Source organism: Erpetoichthys calabaricus, chromosome 4, assembly GCF_900747795.2.
Source record: "Erpetoichthys calabaricus chromosome 4, fErpCal1.3, whole genome shotgun sequence".
In the NCBI taxonomy this organism is placed as follows: Eukaryota; Metazoa; Chordata; class Cladistia; order Polypteriformes; family Polypteridae; genus Erpetoichthys; species Erpetoichthys calabaricus.
The window spans coordinates 125,274,962-125,289,643 of record NC_041397.2 but is presented as its reverse complement, the minus strand read 5'-3'; the positions used below and the strand labels follow the sequence as shown (position 1 = coordinate 125,289,643).

The following is a 14,682-nucleotide window of genomic DNA, read 5'->3' as shown; positions in this document are numbered from 1 at the left end:
TCCTGGTTGGAATCCCAAACCTGTTTACAGCTTGCTTCCTTTTATTTGCCGGTTCTGTGTGACTTCATGGAGAATACTGTGTCTTGACCTGACAGAGATTTTGGCACTGCCTGGGAAGACTGACTATTGCCTCTTACTTTCTTAGATCAGAAAATATGGCATTGCTACTCATGTTTCTCCTCCAACGCTATGCTAATGAATCTGTGTCAGTGTATGCTTAGGCATGAAATTGGTATTTATTCTTGAATACAAGAGAAGGATTAAGGATCTGATGTGAGGTAATTTTTGTGACTAGTGATCTGACAGTAATAGGATATATAACAAAATGTGTTTGCAAAGTATAATTAAGCTATGAGTCAAGAAAAACATCAGATACTAATTTATAGGTGGTGGATTTGAAGGCTAGAGTTGGAATAGTTATGAATGAAGGAGAAGAATGAGCATTAGATTGATATTGTAAATTGCAGAATAGCTGTCCTTAGTATGAATTCAAGAGTGTCGGAAACTTAACTAATTTAAACACATGGTGATTTTGGATAATTGTTCAACATTCTATTTCTTTGAACTCTAATTTTACCCATTGCTTCTGTTCTTTTTATGTCACCATCTTGATGCTGACATTTAATGTTTCATAACATGCTTTGCATTCCTTCAGTCTTTCCAGGAAGGCTAAAATCTCCATCAGGTCAAGACACTTCTTGCTGTAACTTGCTGCTGCATATGGACCAGCTTATGATGCACCATTTGCCCTCTAAGTTGGTAGCTAAAGGTCAATTAGATTTTGGCCGCACTTTACTTATCTATTAGCCCTATAATGGAACTCCAACTCATTGATTTATCTTTGCTTGTCTCAAGGTCATGATTTCTATTTGGTGTGTTATACTAATTTTGGACCTCTGCTGAGATTCACTCTTTTTATGCCGAGATACTCTCACTGGGTACAACGAAATACAAAGTTAAACATGGAGACACCAACAAAGTGTCAATTGTTTTATTCTGTATGTTGCTTTGACATATTCATTTATTCATTCATTTAACGCCATTTGTGTTACAGTAAAAAGGCCTTTGTTGTGCACATTGTGTTGTGGCACCGTTTACCAAAGGATCCTGAGGCTTTCAGGAAGAGGTTTACTCAACACTCTGCATTTTACATGAGTAAACAATATTAAAAGACATTGCATTGGCTGCTAGTCAAAATCTTAAATCTTAATGACATTATGTCAGAAATTAAATTTTAGAAGTTTATTTAAAGCATGTGGAATATCCATTTCATTTGGGTGATGATACAATCATAACAACTAACCTTTTTTCTTCCAAAATGCTTCTCTGTAGTAAACCATACATTTGATGACAGATCCAGTGGGGACACGATGAATTAGTTGGTTTCTTATTGGAGGTAAAGAAGGAGTAAACTGCATCTTCAGATTTAGGGAAGGAGCTATAGCAATGATGACATAGTTGGCCTGTATTTGTGTTAATAAAAAAGAAAAAAATCACATATATGAGGTGTTTGTTTGACAGTGTCACATGAAAAAAACAATACCGAGACCTGAATAAAATGTGTGACCTTCATCAATGGCTGTCCTACATGTACGATGTGACCATAACCATGTGTTTGAGTTACGTATTGGGGTGAAGTGGATATCGATTTGCAGATCCCTAATGGCTTTCATGAGTAATCCTCTTTAATAAAATCCCTGTGTGCGTCCATGTGTCCGTGTGTGTGTGTCTTCTGGTGAAGTGCGCATGTGCGGGGCACTCTATAATAAAGGACATCATTGCTGGGGAGAGTGCTGATTGGGTACTCGCGGTCGCACGCATAAAATCTGGGGTGGGCTGGGGAGACGCAACACATACAATAATCAGCTGCACGCCAGCACAGATTAAAATACTTGCTGGGGAACTACACAGTACTTGCTGGAGAGACGCCACAGCCACGATTATCAGCTGCACACCACACATTACATCAGTTTCTGGGGAGACAGAAAATTAAACGCATATTACAGAAAAGGCAGAGGTACAGAGAAGTGCGGAATAAGTGGCAGAGTCACCAGCCTCTAGCAGATGCTTCAAAGGCCGCCTGACACGTCACACAAGACAGGGAGGGCGGGACCTATAAAATATTGCGTGGCCGATCCAATCAGATTTCGGTAAATGAGGTAATGCCTAAAACATAAGGCACGAAAAATCCAATCGGGTACTGAGACGCGGAGACCAACTTCCCCAAAGAGGTGGGATTAGTGTTTGTTGTTGTGCAAGTGTTCACTCTGAGGATGTCAGATTTGCGATTAAGAAGCCTGGCCCGGTAAAGTGTAAAGTGTCAGTCGATGATGGGGTTTTCCTAAATATACGAATTTTCATGATATTACAATAAGATGACTTTTAAAAGTAGATTTATTTTCGCGCACATAAAATCCGTTGCCGGGGAGATGCCACACATACAATAATCAGCTGCACGTCAGAAGAGATTAAAATACTTGCTGGAGTGACGCCACAGCAAGCTAAAATAAAGAGAGGCAGGATAGGAGATCTTCAAACAGACACAACACATCAATCAACAGTCACAGAGGAGAGGATAAATGTAATATTAATTATACTTACTGTATTGTCATATACGTTTCTACTTTCTTTTTATTATTATTTTACTTTAGGCTTCTTGCAAAAAATATAGACTGTTCCTACTAATGTTTATGCACTACTAGCGCCCGTTATTGTAACGGGCTTAATGTCTAGTAAAATATCAAAAGATGATGTGGTATGCATCAGGCCATGGAGGATAAATCCTAAGAAACTCATCCAACAACTTAGTGTCTAGAATGTAGCAGCTTTATGATGTCAAGTATGTATTCCTAACTGCAATGGTATAAGCCTTAAGTATCTAATGAAAAAACAGTCTGTCTATGTTGGCCAAGGAGACAAAGTTCACCAATAACTTCCTGCAAGACATGCTGGTATAAGGGCATGGAACATGTATAATGTCTTGGGTGCCTAGACCTTTAAGAAAATTTGGACAGGCTCAGGAATACATGCCAGGGGGATTCTGGTATAGCAACCTTGGTACTTTACAAGGAAACCCTTGCTAGAGAAACATTTCTTGAAACTTTAGGGGAATCAAAATCCAGTCTTTAGCTGACTTTGCTAAACTTAATAATGTGAGTTAGAATATTGGAGGCAAGTGCCAAGAAACAGCCATGAAGAAAAGAAAGATGGAGGAGAAGAAGGAGAAGGTATAGGGAAACAGATACAAGATAGCTAGAATATCTGTTATCTGTTTACTATGTTAGACCATAGGGACCTGTGAAGTATTTTGAGTTGTGTTTTGTAACTGTGTTGACTGCACATACCCACCATTGCTGCTTCTATATGAAAGAAACTTATTTTTTTATAGTTTGGTGGTCTGCCACTTTTTAATCTAAGTTAGGGTAGTGCACACTTTGAAGTTACCAGTCGTTATGCGCTGTTCATCAGAAATCAAATATTCTGTAAGTGGAAAGCATTACATAGTATGAGTTAACAAAAGCAAAATAATTAAAAAATGTTGGAAGAAGAAATACAAATTTCAGCATCCTCATGTATTACTATTAAGACTTCCTACAAATAATGAAGTGAATTTCAGATACTTGCCAACACACCACTCTCTCATATCCTTACCTCAAACTTTTCATGGGTTAAGGTCTCCACTACTACCATTTCCCCAGTCTGATCAATGCTGCATACAGGCTTCTCCAATTTTACTCTGTCACCAAGACGATCCATTAGCCTCTCGCTCACCTGCCCTGCACCACCAACAAATTTCCGCTCCTGTGAACAGCAAGTAATTAGCATACGTTTGAGAAGAAAATGACTTTCAACAGAGGCTAGGCTATTATACAGAAGGAATATGAAACATTTACAATGCATTTTCTAGACATGTTATTGGTTTCCTAAAACATCTCTTCTTACAAGGGCAGGCAACAGGCATGTCATTAGTTTTAGCAAATTTCAGGGGTTAAGCCCCCCATTTGGTTATTGTGCAAGTCGTACATCAGATCGAGGGTTTGAAGGTTTTGTGCAAGTCATACATGCAACTCAGATTCGGGGTTGTGTGGCTGTTCTATAATAACCATACATAAAGGTAAATTCAAAAATTGGGAATAGGGCACTGAGGGTTCCACTCAAAGATCAGGAGCTGGACGCCAGAGATCAGGAGTTTAAGCCCCCATACCAACACTACTGACAGACACCTACCTCATTTGATAGAGTTAGTTAAATCTTTAAATAAAGTGGAAATTGGCAAATCTGTAATACTGTTTGCTATATGGGGCGCTGCTGCCTCGCAGTTAGGAGACCCAGGTTCGCTTCCCGGGTCCTCCCTGCGTGGAGTTTGCATGTTCTCCCCGTGTCTGCATGGGTTTCCTCCCACAGTCCAAAGACATGCAGGTTAGGTGGATTGGCGATTCTTATTCGGCCTTAGTATGTGCTTGGTGTGTGGGTGTGTTTGTGTGTGTCCTGTCTTGAACAGTGAAAGAAAGAAGGTCATGCTTGTGACTTAAACATACTATAATTCATAAACTATTACTGGAATAACGGATTCTTAAACTTTTGCTTTATATAGATAAATATTTCACAAAGACATCGTGATGTTACCATTTTTTAAATTTTTTTTGTTTTTTTCAGAAGTTGGCATGGAAAATCATTACCAACACCTCACATCCAGGCCAGTCCGTTTGAACTTCTCCGATCTGCTGGGCATTATAGACTAAACTATGTTAAAATAAGTAGATACAAGAACAGTTTCTTTCCACAGGTAATCAAGCTCATTGCTCAGTTTGCTCCCCCATCATATCTTAATATGCTTAATTCAGTACTACTTCAGTATTTCTTGCACTGCCTTGCACTTTGTATGCATATGTTTACAGTTTTTGTCTTGTAATTATCTCAGGTGTGTACTGATCGGTTGTGTGTCTGTCATGTAACTATACTGGTCATAAAAAAAGAATGGAGTGCAATTCATTGCATGCTTGGCCAGTAAATGTGATCTGATTCTGATTAATTCTGCTAGCATATAGTATTGGATTTCTCCAGTGACTCTGAGAAATCCTTTCTACGAGCAGCTATTAAAAATGAATAGAGCTGGACTTATCTAGCTGATACTCAGCAGCTTAAAAGAAATAACAGAGGACATCTTTTATTCAATTACATTTTGGTTGGCCTTTAATTTTCTTTAGCTCACATCACATCCTCATTTATTTAGTGTTACCTGAATTTAGTAACCTAAATAGCTTAGAAAATAAAACCTAAATGCATAATTATATTCAGCCTTCCTCTGGAGCAAGAAAATTGTTATGGGCCTGCTAAACTAGAAGAACATTTCAGTATATTGAGACACCTTATTGCAAGTAGGGGATCTGACTGCATGCCTCAAATTTCAAGTTGTTCTCCATCGAACAACCTTTTTCCTCCTACCTGTACACCACAGAAACTCCCTGGTATATCCTATCAATCTCTTGCACGCATCATTGAAGCCCCTCTACTCTAGTCATTTCTTAATTATCTTCTGTCTACTTAGAATTTAAGCAAACCACCAGAGTACAGTATTTCTGACACCAATGTAGCCATGACAACAAATAAGGAGAAAAGTAGAAGATAATCGAAATGGAATTACTTTTCATTGGTCAAATACAAATGATGAAGTGTTACCTATCTGTGCAGCTCCACTGTATACTTTGTTCCCACTACAATGCTAAGAGGAGATGTGCACGTACGTGTTACATAATTCTTGATTACAAACTAACCAGATGAATCAGATTTGACATTACTTTGTCTCCAGATTTCACTAAACACTAACATTTACTAGAAACAGAATCAAAACAATTAAAGTATTTATCATACACTAACATCTCTGGCTATGGTCTTTTTGATTGAGATGCTTAAAATGATATTATAATATTTGGAAATTCTGTTGCAATTTGATATTGTAGAGGCCCAGTGCAGCCACAGGCAGGACATCAGTCTACTTTAGGGCCTACACCTGCTAGAAATAAAAGTAAAAATAAAAATGTTATTATGAAATTGTACTGACTGCATGAGGTGGCAATAGATTTGCGATGAATTGAAATCAGGAGTCAAAAATGTCAAGATAAGTGTCAGAACCAAAAAGATTAACAGTTAAGCAAACAATGGTGAAGATGTGTTTCAAAAATCATAGGAAATGGCAATATTGCAACAGAAAATAGTTGCTCCTTTTAAACATTATTAAAATATGTCACACACAAAGAAAATGTGACAATGAGATTCCTTGACCATCTAAACTCTTAAAAGGTGAAGGAGATGTACGAAATAATAAACAAAAAGCCTGATAATGACAGAAATTAGTTGAAAAATTGGCTTGCTGCAGACATATTTTTAAGAACCTATGGAAATGAACTGGAAACCCACTTTACTTGTCTTATTAATATAGTGCTTGAGCTATTCATGCACAACATATAGTAAATATATATAATATCACAACAAGAAATATGTACCGCTGATATTGTATATGCAATTATCACTATATTTGTAATGATAATCTATATACCGTATATAAAATGCAAGGTTGACTCACTCACTCACTGACTTATTCATCAGCAAAACCACTATTTTCCTATTTAGCTAAAAAGCTGGAATTTGGCAGGATTGTACATCTAGAGCACTAGGAATCAGCTAAGAAAGGATATTTCATAGTATATTTAGGTGTAAAATCCACTCCAACAGTAGAAAAATTAAAACTCCATAATGCTTTGATAAAATTTGGTGACATTATAGAAAAAAGAAAATTAGCCAACCCTAATTTTTTTATGTAGATCATTTTTTATTTGTCGATCGTTACATTAATACTAATGCTAACATATATGCTCTGCACTATGCGGAGTGGGTGCTTTATTCAAAGGAAAGCTGTGACAGAAAAGATGTATGGGCCATGTGAATAGGTGCACCACTGACCAATCTTGTGGGGCGAGACAAATGAAGAAGGGGCAGTGTCCTGGGCAAGAAAAAAGAGACAGGATCATGTTTGGCATGTATGGTGAGGTATAAAATGGAAGGAGAAACTTGGTGAAACTCAAGGAAGATGTAAAACCTAATGGCTACCAAGTTTACTAACTAAGCTTTAGTGATGGTGGCTGGCACAGTGTCTGTGAGCGTAGTTATTCCTTCAGTAGAACAGTGGGAGAGAGAGGTAGAGGTGGAAATGGTATCCTTGGATCCAAGACAACTCAATAACATCAGTTTAAACTTAATGGATGCCTCACTACCAAATACAAAATAATATACATTTGCATCTATGGACTTTAAAAGACGACCCCCACCCCAACCCTCTGAAATCATTTACATTTATATGCCTGTCTGCGGATTTTCTTTATTTCCACTCGTGGCAATTCTTTACATATACAATCACATCTGTGGACTTTAAAGGAGTGGTACATACAACTGATGAAAAACACAAAAAGAAATACTTGAGTGAATGACGTAAACAAATGAAATTAGTAAATATCTAATAATTATAATAACTTATACTTACATTTCACATACAGCAATTCCTAACGATTACCCATTTCAATTCAAAAGAATACAGTGTCCTGAAAAATTGTGAATTTAGCAATTATGTACAGCATAGTCAACAGTAAGCAGCTCCAGTGACCTAGTAATTGTTTTATTACTTATTATTTGCTGATGTCTTTATCCATGTTCACTTACAACATATGAGATACAATTTGTTGCATTTCTTTTGTTTTTCCAAGTGGAGCACAGGCAGCTGAAGTGACTTGCCCATGGTCACACAGTTTCAGTAGAAAGATGTCAAGGGGTCTGTGCTGGAACTTGTCAAGAGCATCAAATTCACTTGGCTTGCACCTGGGAGCTGACCTTATTTAGTCAAATAACACCACCTCCACAGCCAAGAAGGCAAAGCAGTATCTCCACTCCCTTCCGCAGCTGAGAAAGACAGGATTACCTCCCCCTATTATCACCATTTTCTACAGAGGTCAGTGCATCACTGTCTGGTTTAAGAACTGCAGTGACTCTGACTTCAAGGTATTGCAACACATAGTGAACAAAGCAGAAAAGACCTCTCTGCCTTCCATGAAAGACATCTTTATTAGGCACTGCATCTGCAAGTCCTTTAGCATTGTGAAGGACTGCTCCCACCCCTCCCATGGTATCAGAAGGTTCTGTAACATTCAAATCCATTCTGCCAAGTTCTGCAACAGCTTCTAAGCCTTGGCTGTCCAGACTCTGAAGTCTGCACTAGCCTCTGTCCTTAAATCTGCTTCTATTCACCCATCCATCCATTATCCAACCCGCTATATCCTAACTACAGGTTCACGGAGGTCTGCTGGAGCCAATCATAGCCAACACAGGGCGCAAGGCAGGAAACAAACCCCGGGCAGGGTGCCAGCCCACCGCAGAGTGTGCACACACACACACCAAGCACACTCTAGGGACAATGTAGAATCACCAAAGCACCTAACCTGCATGTCTTTGGACTGTGGGAGGAAACCAGAGACACAGGGAACACGGGGAGAACATGCAAACTCTACACAGGGAGGACCCAGGAAGTGAACCCGGGTCTCCTAACTGCGAGGCAGCAGCACTACCACTGCACCACCGTACTGCCCTAGATCTGCATCTAGTAGTTCATTTATATGCAGTACATTTGTTACTACTGTTGTTTTCATTATTAGATGCTGTTAATATTTATTTATTACTATTTAATTCATTACTATTTATTTACCATTTATTTATTTATTAATATATTGCATAATTCTTCACTTGTCCCATGTTATTGTATACTAGCCGTCCCCCGCGGCACCGCCCGCATATTAGTGAAAAGGACAGTGAGGAAGGCCCTGCCCGACTCCCCACTCCTGACGTCACACTTCCCCCTACCCTTGGCCCACAGCCTCTGTCTTGGATTAGCGTGAATATATAGCTCCTACAAGTGAACTATGATTGTAAGCTCGATGACAGAAGTCACAAAATCAACGTTCGTTCACTAGCTAAGCGGATGTAAGATACGCCTCGAGGCTGGTGCGTGAGTGAGGAGAGCCCCACCCCCCTCCCCTCGGCCCACTGTGTGCCTCTCCGTTTCGTGCAAATAAATCAGTACCGCAAGCAAACTATGATACATAGCGCAATGAGAAAAGTCACAAAACAAACCCGATCTAAATCCGTTAAGTATTTCTCTCATGAAAAGCAGACAGACATACAGACAGAAGGACAGACAGATGTTGGTTTTTATATACAGTATATATAGATGTTGCAGCACTGGGAATGTTATTTGGTGCCACTGTATGCTGTAGTACTGTGTATGAATGGAATGGCATTAAAGCCACTTGAGTTGAGACTTTGGACTTACAATCTAAAGTTTGAAGTCTTGGGTCCAAAGCCTTAACCACTACACTACACTGCCTGAAAATATTATATATAGAAAAGCACATGGTTACACAGTGGTTCGGATACATCCGATTAACTAACGGTATTATAACTGACATTGTCTTAAAAAGTAACACAGCTAGTAGTTATATAAAAGAAAATTATCCAATTTGCTATTATAAATCATTTCAACAGGCAGGTACAGTAACTATTTTTTGGTTACACTACTGCTTTGATTACAAATCTCTCAACAATGTTCAGAAGACTCTTTGAACTGCAAATGCTTTTCATTCATTTATTGACACAAAATGCAGTGTATTGTACATGTCTCCATGTTGTGGGCTCTCAGTCCTTAAGACAATGCTGAGAAATTTCTTGAAAAGCCAACAGGTACAGGCTGCATTATACCTTATGCCAACAAAAAAGAACGAAGATAGATTCTATAGAACAAATAAACAGGATTCTTATTACAAGTAAATGAATTGACATAGAAGCAGCATTGCAGTTGTGAGCCTGTATTTTCCTGGACTCTATTCCCATTTGGAAAATAACAATATAATGTTTATAAGCGCAATAAAATATAATGACTTAACTGATAAAATATTGGCACTTGCATATTACTACTAAGAAAATAATATATTTACCGTTGACAGTCACCCATGCAAGGTTTAAGCACCATTCTAAATTTCAGAAAGAAGAAATTAACTGTGGAATAGAATCTTTAATGGTATCAATTTGTTTAAATATACAACTAATTTTAAAGAGATAACATCAGTGTATATAGAGAGCAAAATAATTATATCTAACAAAAGCATGATGCCAGGGTTAAGCTTTGATAAAGACTGATGCTGTCACTGGTCTTATTATTAATTTTTGAATTGTACAGATTTGTGTGTGGAGTGCAGATTGAAGGTATATATTGGCAGAGAGTTATTCAAGGCATTACTGTAAATTATTGCTGCATACAAATTTTCAATAAAGAAAACAAGTAAATTCTGAGCTCTCAAAAAATGAAATGCTAGATAACATGTATGACTTGGTAGTATTAGTATGTACTTGTAATACTCATAAGGTAACTTTGCTGCTACGGCCATGTGCTTTTAAAATTCTCCATCTCACAATTTCAAAGACCCTTATGAAACTTTGGGCTGATGCGTGATCAGTGCTGTAGATTCTCAGAACCATTCAGCATTTAATTAATATTGATTGTGCCTTGTAAGTGGATACGTACACTCAAAACATACTAAATACCAAATAAAACAATTATTTACTGCTGGAACCACATACTCAGGCCTGTAGGACTCATTAAGATTCAGCACACATGTCTTCAAGTGTTTTTGGAGAACACTTTAAAGAGAAATTCCTCTGACTTTTTCACATTTCTCCAATGCTCAGTGATTCATTATTTTTCCAACCTGCATCTCTGCTTGTTCCAGTTTGTTCAATGTAACCCAAACGTGGACCGTTGGTAGTAAAATGTACCTAATCATAACATACACTGACAATTGTAATTTACTTTGAGTTGTGTGTCTGTAGTTATGCCATTTGGACTAATACCTGTACATCACTTTCAGATGATCTGTATTTGTGACCATAGATGGCACTTGCTGATAGTGTCTGCTACATGGAGTTCCCACATCAACTTGGGCAGTAATAATTGAAATATAAGTAAAGCTATTTAAAGTGACTCCATTCATAGTACTACATGCAGGATTTGTATCAAAGAACACCTTTTGTTGATCAGGGGTTTTTCCCCTTTTCTCTTCTTATTTTCTGTGTTTTTATGCTATCTATTCCAGCTATTTTCACTGAAAAATGAATAACTTTACTTTATTCAAAGTCTTTTAATTTACATTTTTCAAAAACCTTCAAAAAGCATATTATATTCTTCTATCTGGCTGTTATACAGAATATTTAGCTTTTACTTGCAAAGTCCATAACATTAGACATAATTAGAAGACAATGACTGGTACAGTTGCTGATAATGATGGTTTCCTTTGGCCTTACATTCACTTGGCAGGCTATGTTCTGCTTGGCAGAGGAGGAAAGTAATAGACTTTCCCTCCTCTGCCTCCTCCATTATTTAAAATGCATCAAAGTTGCATGGGTGCCAAGATGAAGAAAGCCAATGTGTTAAAGAAAATATTTAAGAAATTTATAAGCTATTATAATTAATTAATTGTGCTATGATGCACAATGGGGAACCTTCTTTTTTAATAAATTCAACAATATACAAATTAATTAAGGCTTTCCATATTCCCTAAGAATAAATTGCTGACCGCTAAAATTCTAAAGCGTTTATCTGAACTTGACCTGGACTTGTAATAATAATTCAGGATGTCTCTAAAGATATAAATCATACAGATGTAAATTAAAGAAATACATTATGATTTAGTTGAAAGCAGTTATCATAAGCCATGCTCTAGGCTGAGCTATTTTGCATAAGTACCCTTCATTTTTAAGTCTCAAATATACTTGAGGTCACCCATCCATTCATTTATTTTCCAAATCCACTTATTCCACTATAGGGTCACAGAAGCTACCTTGGCAACGGTCTGGTGAATAGCAGACACAATTCCACAACAAACACACTTAACATGTTTGGTCCAATTTAGACAATTCAGACTACCTAACTTGCAAATGTGGAAGGAATTCACAACACCCACAGAAAAACAGGAAGAACAGTCACAATCCTCACAGACCTCTCTAAATGTTATGTCACAAAAGTTCTCCTGTTAGACACTTTGCTTTGGGAAGGTTTCCTCTCATTAACTAATGCTTAGTGCAAATTAGAATATTAGTTTTGTACGAGTACTCTTAATTTGTTTTTGATTTTACTTTCCATAATCTTACAAGGGATAAAACACTTTACTGATCTATAATTTCTTGAATTCATTTTGTCTCTCTTTGGAGGCTGGAGTCACCTTTGTGACTTTCCACTGACTAGCTATTATTCCCATTGGTGCCAATTGCTTTCTAAAGAATAAAAAGTCTCTAATTTCTTTTCAACAATATGCAATTGAGTGAAGTTTTCAAAGTACATAATCCCATTTGATTCTGTTATTTAAAAACTTTCGATGCTGAACTTCTTCCTAATACTACCAGAGGCATTCCATTTATTTCTTTGTTTATAAATCGAGTAAAATACTTATTTAGCTCATTTCCTATTTGTGGTTAATTTTCAATCATTTTTAAAGTCTCTTTTTTCCCCGAAAACTATTAGAAATATTATTTGCTGCTTGCTGTTGTACAGAATTTCAGTTTGTTAACCACCTGCATGTATGCATATAATTTATATTTCTTTTTGCAGCTTCTAGTATTCCCCTGTATCTAAACTTTTTTTTGTCATTTCTTAATTTTCTAACATGGTAATATTTTCAGTTAATAATATCCTTTATTTTTTCATTTAGGTAATTTCTTTTCCTTTTTAATTTAATTTGTTTTTTAGAATATTGTTACATTGGGCCTATAATCTACTACATACTAAAACACTAAGGTCTCTGTGTGTGTGTCTAGGCCCTCAGAGCAATCTGATTGGTCAGTTTGGCTTGGTGTGATTAGTCAGTTTGGCTTTGATGATGTGATCCAAAGAGGAGGTGTGAGTGTGAGACACTTGAGGAGGGGTAAAGGCATAGGAGGTATGCTGAAAGTCGCCTTCAAAGATGGAGAGCATAAAGAGAGCAGACAAGAGGCAATCAAGGAGCCTCGAAATGACCGAGTCAAGAGAGGTTCAGACACAAGTGGATACAAAGGAAAGGTGCTGAAGGTAAATGTAGGACAAGAAATAATATTTTAAAATTTATTCTTTTTCCTTTCTTGGACAGTTAACGTGGCTAGTTATTTTTAATTACACTATTTTTCTGTTCTGTTTTATGTATTTTTTTTTTCAGAAACCATGTTTCTTTGTAAATGGTAAGTCTTTTTTTGTTGTGCATGTGTATGTTTTTAAAGATGATTTCAAGCTTAATCATGTTATGATTACTGTACATCAAAGGATTACTTAGCTTTTTCTTAGAAAAGACACCCTCAGGCATTGGAAATCAAACAAAATGAGAGTGGAAGAAGCAATTTTCCCTGAAAATCATTTTAGTTTCCTGTTCTATATGTCGATCAGGAGCTTTCCAATCAGTATTTGGAAGTTATCCTTGATCAATGCATGTTTTTTGCTGCATATCTATATATTTGCAAATATACAATTGCATAAAATTTAAGGATTCGGTGGTCTACAGGAAGCTGCAATCATTAAATTAACTTATTTCTTATTCACCTAGCTTGAGGCAATTAAGATTCCTTTTTCCTGTGTTGAATACCCAAACCTGGAAGGCACTGTAGCAGTGTACACTAACAAATTAATGTACTAAACTTTGTTTATTAATTGCACTTAAAGATAAAATGACAATATATTAAACACACTACAAACAAAAATACAGCAATCCCCAATTGGAGATAATAATTAACATTTAAAGCCCTACCGTACCTGGGTTGATGGGAGTGGCATCTCACACACACATATAGTTTTTACAAGCACCAGAAAAGAACAGCCGAAAACTAACCAAATCCTCAGATAGGTTTTAAGTTTATAATTATGGTAAACATACTAAGACTGAAATATTGCTGTTGTTCCCTTTAAGACAATGTATCTTCCTACTGGGCATGCACTGATGTTGTTATTTTGTTTGGTGTTTGTATTGCAGTTCTTTTTCAGTTCATGTGTTTTTGCATTTTTGAAAGTAAAGTATTTCACATTTAAACTGGTGTGCTTATTGAAGACTAACAGTAGGTTCAGCTGGAGTAAAGCCAACCTCCAATGAGGAAAAGTAGCTAACAGCACGAAGTCAAAGTCAATTGCCTAGCGGGTGATAAAAGCTTAAAGCCTAGCGGTCTCTTAGCTAAACGCAGAAAGCACTGAAGCTACTGCAGAAAGAGATAAGAGATGAACTTGGTGCTGAATGTAAGTTGCATCTGTTCTCTGCCCATTGTTTATATGTTGTGCATCCTGCAGTCTGTGCAGTTCAGGGGCCTCATGTATAAACGGTGAGTACACACAGAAATGTTGCATAAGAACATTTCCACGTTCAAATCGCGATGTATAATATCTACACTTCGCGTAAAGCCACGCACTTTTCCATGGTACTTCATACCCTGTCGTACGCAAGTTCTCCGCTCGGTTTTGCAGACTTGCGGCACCCAGCGTCAAAGCAGTGCTACTGTTCCTGTGTGGTTACCCTTTCTTAGTTCCACATCCACGACAGCGGCTTTATCAATTACACTGAAATTAACCGCATATCGTTC

General features: G+C 37.2%; 1 protein-coding gene across 1 annotated transcript in view; it reads right to left on the bottom strand.

Annotated features, from left to right (window-relative positions):
• mao (monoamine oxidase) overlaps positions 1-14,682 on the bottom strand; it is a 167,504-nt gene that overhangs the window by 40,113 nt on the left and 112,709 nt on the right. The window contains exons 7-8 of the mRNA XM_028799762.2: positions 3,652-3,801; positions 1,304-1,463 (exon numbers count right to left, since the gene is read on the bottom strand). Coding sequence (XP_028655595.1) covers positions 1,304-1,463; positions 3,652-3,801 — 310 coding nt within the window. The remainder of the gene's footprint in view (positions 1-1,303; positions 1,464-3,651; positions 3,802-14,682) is intronic.